Raw genomic sequence first — 7,624 nt, 5'->3', positions numbered from 1 at the left:
TCAGCTAAGGCGTTGTATGAGTGGATGTGGATGAGTTTGAAGTGTCTTTCTTTTCTTTTCTGTTCTTCTTCCAATTTCTCTGCTTGACTTTCTTGAATAGGTGGCTCATTGGATGCGTCAGATTTTATCTGCATGCGCTTATTGTCATGAGCGGGGAGTCGTTCATCGAGACTTGAAGCCTGAGAACATTCTCTTCGTCGATACAACATCCGATTCTCCTCTCAAAGTACTGAGCCGCACTATGACAAAACAAACCCTTTTACAACAGCAATCGTCGTGCACTTCCTTCTTTTCTTCTCTCACCTAGACATATGCCTATCTAGAGACTCTGTACATCTTCTTTCATCTCTATAAAGAGTCTATAGATAGGCGTCTGTCTATAGATATATGCGTTCAGGTATGCGTATGTAGATGTATAGATGCATGTATGTACAGACCATGGCGAGAAACTCCAGTGTCGCTTCTGTCTTCTCCTGTCTATAGAGCGTATATAGCTATATCTGTGTACGCTGTATACGGTGTATATACGGATCAGCCTATTGTCTTCTTGTGCTTCTCCGCTGTGAGGATGGAGTTATTCGTCACTCTCCTCATTGAAGATGCGCACCTATTCATGCAGTCGCTACAGTGTAGACTTTCCTCTGACCATGAGCTAGCTGGTGGTCGTGTTTCTCCTTCTAGCCTTTTTGTCGAGAGGTTTCAATCTTGCCTTCTTTCCATAGCGTTGCAGAGGGAGTGTTCTTTCTCAGAAAAGAGAAGTATTACAAGATCCCTTTCATCTTACGCTGTCTCTCCAGATACATAGAGTGGCCGTACATCTCGCTTGTACATACTCCTCTCTCCAGAGACACCCGTCTCTAAATACCACACACCTGTATGTCTCACGCGACGGACGCTTCTCTCTACTGTGTCAATATATATATATACAGTATTCATATATATATACATATATAGTATTCATATAGAGATTGACAGGCAGGGCAGTGGGTTGCATATAGTAGATGCAGATATATATATCTTCGTATGTGTGGGGTGTTTCGGGTCTAGACATTCACACAGTCTTCTTTCTTCATACATCCATTTGGATCTAGCTAGCTAGCTAGGTCTCTGTCTCTTATGTATCTTTCAGCTATCTCTATATCTGTATGCTTTGATCATGCTTCTCGTTTATCTGTATGAATGACTATGCGTGTATGTGTGAATATGTCTGCATGTATATTCGTACTATATGTGTATATGAACCTACACCTATGTATGAATATAGATATATGTATGAGTATGTATGCATGCGTTTGTCTAGGTCATCGACTTTGGTCTGAGTGATACAATGCAGCGTGTAAGAGATTCGGCTAGAGAAGTAAAAGAAAAAAGAGGAGGCGTAGGAGGAGCTATGGCGAGGCTTCTACCTGCTATAAACGGGAAGCATATCATTCCATGGTATGCGTAGACATCCATTCTCTGACTATCTATCCGTCTGCTTTCTTTCTCAAGTGTCTTTCATCTATCCGTAAATGGTATATCTGTCTATCTATTCTATATGTCTCTGTCACTATTTATATATGTACTTCTCTATCAGTCTCTATCTGCCTCTCTATCTGTGTATCTCTCCTCCGTCGAGTCACCTCTTCGTGTATCTATCTCTCTCTGTATATCTAATTATACATACGTATGTGTATATGCGTGTAGACGATGGATCGCTTCCTTCTTTCTTTGCGGTTGTTCTCTCCATCGATCTATCCTTCCTCCCTTATATACCTGTTTATGTATGTCTATATCGTGCATCTACATACATATATCTATCTTCTGTATATCTGTATAGCGCGACTTCGTTCTATGTCATACAAGAACGAAGCCTGCGTAAACGTATGACTGGGTGAAAAGGATATGTATGTATATTGTCTTACAGCTACGATCTATTGATCCTATTATCTCTTCTCAATCCTTTCTTCTGCACCTCCTTCGTCTCTTCACGAGTTTTCTTGTTTCTTTTCTTTCTCTCAAAAGAGGAACCTAGGAGAGGGATCGAAATCCTGAAGAAGAGAGGGAAATCTTGTTTCGTTCGTTGCTTTTTCTTGTATTAGTCATCTTCTCTCGCCATTCATTATCTCGACGCATATACCCACCCCCCTGTCTTCTTCTTCTCTATGTGTTTCATCGTTTTAGTACCTTCTCTGTCTTCGACAAGGGCAATGTATACACCCCTCTCTATTCAAGTCTTTTTCAACTCCACGCAATACTTACATCTATCTGTGAAGTCTGTTGATCTCTATCTCTCTACGTAGGTACGTATGTGCTGAGAGAGAAAGAGAAAAAGAGTCTCGCAGTGTATGTCTTTCTTCTTGCTATGTGTCTCTATCTTTTGTCATATATTTCTTCTTGTTGTGCCTACCTATCTGCATGCATGCATGCACTTTTATAGGTATGTGAGGCGTGTTCGCATGCAAAGAGCAGGTACACCCCATTATATGTCACCCGAAATGATTCGAGGGGATTACGACGAAAAGTGCGACCTTTTCTCTGTAGGCATTATCATGTATCAGGTAAGATCAAAAAGAAGACTTCCTCTTTCTCTTTCTTCATTCTTGTTCTTCTCCTTTCTCTTGGGTTTGCTATAACTAGATCTGGAGAGAAAGAAAGATTGATACATCAATGGGTATACAGCCTCAGCCTGCGGGAACATACCATTCCGATGATCCACTTCAGAATGAGACATACAGTCGCCGTCTATCTATCCATCTGTCTATTTATCTATCTCTTTATCTGTCTATCTATTTATCTATCTATTTATTCATCTGTGTATGGGCGACTGATCGACCTCATGCATCTATCTGTTTTTCTCTATCTTTCTATCTTCCTTTCTTTCTATCTTTAATCGATCTATCTATCTTTAATCTATCTTTCTCTCTTCTTCATCTTCTCGTGAACTTCTTGCTGCTTCTGTTTATTCCCGGGAGAGGCGGGGGGATTGGAAGACTCCTTTTGTCTCGCCTTTCCTTTCTTTTGCGGGGAGACGTCTTTTTGTTTCTTTTCTTCTTTCTTTCTATCTTTCTTTCTTTTCTTGTTCTTTCGTTCTCCGTCTGAGAGAAAAGAAATTTGATGGATGCGTGGCGGGTCCGTCTCTTCTTCTCTCTCTTCTTGCTCCATTCAAGATAATAGAGCACATGAAGAAGAAGAAGAGGAATGGCCCTCCTGATATAAATGAAGATCGAGAACACATACATTTGTTTGTCTCGATAGATAGAACAACTTCGAAAGTTTATATCGATCGATCTATCTCTATCTCTGCTAGGTTGCAGTTGCAGTATGCTAGGGATTAAGGAAGGGGATGAGAGGTAGAGAATAGAATGGACGGGTGCGCGGGCTCTTCTTTCTTCTCTCCTAGTGTTTATTTCAGTGGAAGAAGGACCACAAAAAGAAGGACAAGAAGAAAATGAAAAAGACTCTCTTTCTTGTTTTCTTCTTGTAGAGTCATCTCTTCGTTCTCTTCAGTCTCTTCTTCGCATGCTATTAATATAGATAGATAGATTAAAGATAGATAGATAGTTTAAAGATAGGTAGATAGATTACAGATAGAATAAAGATAGATAGGGTGATAGATTAAAGATAGCTAGCTAGATAGGTAGGTAGATAGCTATGCATGCATGGCTGATTATTTCCGTTGTTGTTGTTATGTGTGTGTGTGTAGTTACTCTCGGGAATTCATCCTTTTTATGTTCCAGGCTTAGATAATGAAGCGACTGTGAAGAATAAAATTCTCAATCTAGACCCCTCTCTTACAGGTTAGCTAGCGATGGGAGAAGAGAGACGACCAAGAAAAAGAGAAGAGAAAGAAGGAAGACCTAGTTACATCCCTATGTATGGAGCATGACTACAAGAATATACAACGCTCATACAGCCTCCTCCATTCAAGATCTTGTTCTTCTTTGTATCTCTGCTTATGTATACATGCATATGTGAATTTATCGATATACATCTCTTTATGTGTACATACGTATATATCGGTGTGTGTACTTTCGCTATATATGCATATATATCCGTTTCTCTGCACATACGTCACTGCGCACATCTCCCTATCATCTCCACCGATCCGATTCTTTCCTGTACAGCTCGAGACTTCTCACGTCTGGATCTTCTCTCACGTGGTAGAGAACAGGAAGGAAGAAGCTAGTTTTCCAGTCTACCTGACCATGCGCGCATGCATGCATATATATATATATATATATACCGCCGCGTCCTCGAGCGTGTTGTTTCCTCTCTTTTCTTCATTTGCACTTCCCTCTTTTCTGTACGATTCTTCAGTGACGTATATCTGCTTCTGGACGTCTCTGTATTCATCTGTATATGTCTATACACCGGAGAGACTTTCGCAGACTCATATCTACGTAGATTTCATCTAGAGGCATATCTATATATATATCTGTATATATGTATGAAGACTTGTGTTTGAAAAAAGCCTATATAGGCGGGTAGGTTTGTCTCCAATCGATCTATCTGTTCATTATCGTCTTTCTCGAGTTTCTCTTCACTTCATCTCTTTGTCTCACTCTCCGTATCTTCTTTTCTGCCCTTGTTGCTTCTATCTTCTTATGCATCTCCTTTCATTCTTTCTTTCTCTCTATCTTTCTATCTTCTTCTTCTGTATATATGTCTATATATATATATATGTGTGTCTATGATGTATGTGTGTATGTTTAGGCGATGAATGGCAGTGTGTGAGCTCTCAAGCGAAGGATTTAGTGAAGAAGCTAATCAATAAGAATCCAAAGAAACGCCTCTCTGCACAACAAGCTCTAGAACACCCCTGGTTCCAGTAAGCCCACAATAGAAGAAGAAGATTTCTTCACTTTCTATCTATCGTCTATCATGACCGTTCCTCTTATTCTTATTGATCTTCTTCTCTCTTCTTTCTCTCCTTCCTTCGTCATCTCGTCTCAGTTCTTTTTCTTCTTCTCTCCTCACTAGTCTCTCCAACAGACTCGCGCGACCTCTCTGTGTCTCTTCTTCCCTTGCATCGATCTTTCTTCATGTATAGAAAAAGAAGAAAGGATACTATAGATACCTCTTCCTATATATATATAGCGATGTATGCATATATGCATGCAGGACATGTCTACGTACACAGACGTGTCTATCGCTTTATGTACTTACTCATTGTCTGCTTTAGATCTCTTTGTGTGTCTATCATCTAGCTGTATAAATCTCTTTCCATCTGTTCATCTAGGTCTATAGATCAAAGATCGATAGAGATTTATGTCGTGACTTTTGTATGTTGAAGTATTGATCTTTCTCTTTTCAATTGTTTTCTTTCTTTTCTCTTTCTCTACCCCTTTCTCTGTTTGTGCGTGTCTCTTCTTTCTCCTCTTTCTTTCCTTTCGTTTGTTCTCATCTGTCTCTCTTTTCTCTTGTTCTTTTCCCCCTCCTCTTTGCTTCTTCTTTCATCTTTCCCTTCTTCGTCTTCTCCCTCCCCTTGCCTTTTCTTCTGTAGAGTTATGCAGTCTCGTCGAGCTCAGCCGTCTCAGTTAACTCAGTCTGTCTTTGAGGGTTTGAGAAATTGGCAGAAGCAGAATAGATTGAAGCAAGCCGTTCTCCAACTCCTTGCAAAGGAACTCAATGAGACAGATATTCTCGAGTTAAGAAGAAAGTTCGAAGCTCTTGATCAGAAGGGTGACGGGACTATCACTATTGACGAACTGAAACAGAGTAAGAAAAAGAGATGCAAGAAGGGGGGAATGAAATCCCAAACAAACGCATGCAGAGACATAAAAATCGAGTTGCATGCGGATGTGGATCTATGCATCTAGACTACTAGTGGATCACCATCATTTCTCTCTGACTCCTATGTGTATGTCTTCTTCTTCTCGTCCATCATCGTGTTCGTCGTTCTCTGTCTTCTTTCAACTCTCTTAAGTTCCTTCAACGGGTCATGATGACTATGCTCGCCAGGAGGAGGAGGAGGAGACCTCCCATTTCTTCGTCTTCATAATTGTGTTGTTTTGTTTCTTTGGGAGAAGAGGGTCTTTCTTTTTCTTCTCTTCAAAGCATTCTTCCTTGTTTTTCTTCTTGAGGAGTAAGTAGCAAAGAAGAGATAGATGATAGGGGGGTGCTCGTCACACCGCTAATAGACGTCTAGGAGTTCTATGGTTGCTCGAACCGTGTCAGGTCAGTCCATTTTTTCCTTTTGCTCTACGAAAAGCGCAAGAGAAGTTAAGATAAGAAGAAGTGCATGCGTGACGCATGCAGTCGTTCCAGTGGGAACGAATGAATAAGAGAAGAAAAGAGAGAGAAAGACAAGAAGATCATTCATACCTTCTTGAATAATCTAAAAGCTCCGAGGAAGAATAATGGTCTTGCGATCTCTTTTTCATTCATTCCTTCTCTACTTTCTTGTGTGTATCTTTTTCTTTCTCGAAATTTCTTTCTTTCTTTCTTTTGTGTTTTTCTTCTTCCCTCGTTTTGGTCTCTTTTCTCTTCGAACCTACGAAACAATGGATGAGGGAGTATGATGTCCTTTCTGTTGATGTCGCTTTCCTTTTCCTGTCATTCACTCTTTTCTTCTCGACCTTGTCTTCTTTTCTTTCTTCTTTAGGCATGCATAGCGCGGGATTTCGAGTGATAGAGAGCGAACTCGCTGCGATCGTCGATTCGATTGACGTGCAGCAACAGGGATTCATCGGTCAGTCACTCTCCTAGTCCGATTCTCTCTTTTCTTCTCTTCTCTTTTCTTCTTTCACTCGACTCTCTCTTCTTTTCTTCGGTTCTAATTCTAGTTCTCTTTCTCTCAGATTGCAGTGGTTGCCTCCTTCTCGTCTTGAGAGTTTCATGAAAAAACTCCAAGGCCTATATCTACAGAGATACAATAATACATCTAGATACACAAGTCTATATATATACATGTATCTATATAGGCTTGACTTCTCTACTCTATCCCTAGTGGTGCATGTGTATAGAGATATACATCTCTCTAGATAAGTGTACGGGGCGTAGGACAGCAATCAGATACTAAGTCTCCAGCATCTTTGTATCTATCTACATGTATAGATCTACTGCCTGTCGCATATATATATATATATATACATTCGTGTGTATCTGCATATGCTCTGTGTACGTGTATATTCATACATCTTCGTACGTATGAGAGACAGGGAGATCTCGTCTCTCTTTGTTTAGTCGAGGCGTAGGAGAGAGTGGCAAGAGATGTATGACAGTGTGTATGTACGTGTATATACACTCCATGTACATGTGTCGATGAGTCTTCTATCATATCTTTCACCCTCTGGTTTGCTCTACTTCATCCAGACTTCTTCTCTCTTGTCTTCTCTGTTTTCTCTTTGATCTGCTCTTTCTTGTCTATTCTCTCGATCTTTCTGTTCTTTTCTCTGTCTATTCTTTCTGTTTTCTCCAGGGTATAATGAGTTCATAAGCGCTTTGCTTTTACGGCGAATGACTCTGCAAGAAGAGCAACTGCGTGAAGTGTTTAATAAGTTCGACATCAAAAAAGAAGGAAGAATCACTATGGAGACTCTACGTGCAGCCCTCAAAGGATCGAGGTATGTGTGCATGCATAGATCAAAGATAGATAGACAAATCAAAGACAGATATATAGATAGAAAAAAGATTGATAGAT

The 7,624-nt window shown here is 40.2% G+C and overlaps 1 protein-coding gene across 1 annotated transcript; it reads left to right on the top strand.

The window, feature by feature from the left end:
• Positions 1-100: 100 nt before the first annotated feature.
• Positions 101-7,551, top strand: CSUI_010480 (calcium-dependent protein kinase cdpk9; the record flags this gene model as incomplete). The annotated part of the gene is made up of 8 exons (XM_068070583.1): positions 101-226; positions 1,301-1,437; positions 2,420-2,540; positions 3,686-3,779; positions 4,696-4,810; positions 5,486-5,700; positions 6,587-6,673; positions 7,403-7,551. Coding segments are annotated over exons 1-8 (1,032 nt in total), but the record flags the coding sequence as incomplete, so codon positions are not given.
• Between the last annotated feature and the right edge of the window lie 73 nt (positions 7,552-7,624).

This window comes from Cystoisospora suis (genome assembly GCF_002600585.1).
Source record: "Cystoisospora suis strain Wien I chromosome Unknown contig_7571, whole genome shotgun sequence".
NCBI classification, from domain to species: Eukaryota; Apicomplexa; class Conoidasida; order Eucoccidiorida; family Sarcocystidae; genus Cystoisospora; species Cystoisospora suis.
Note: the sequence above shows the minus strand (reverse complement) of the source record. Positions and strands in the feature narration are given on the sequence as shown.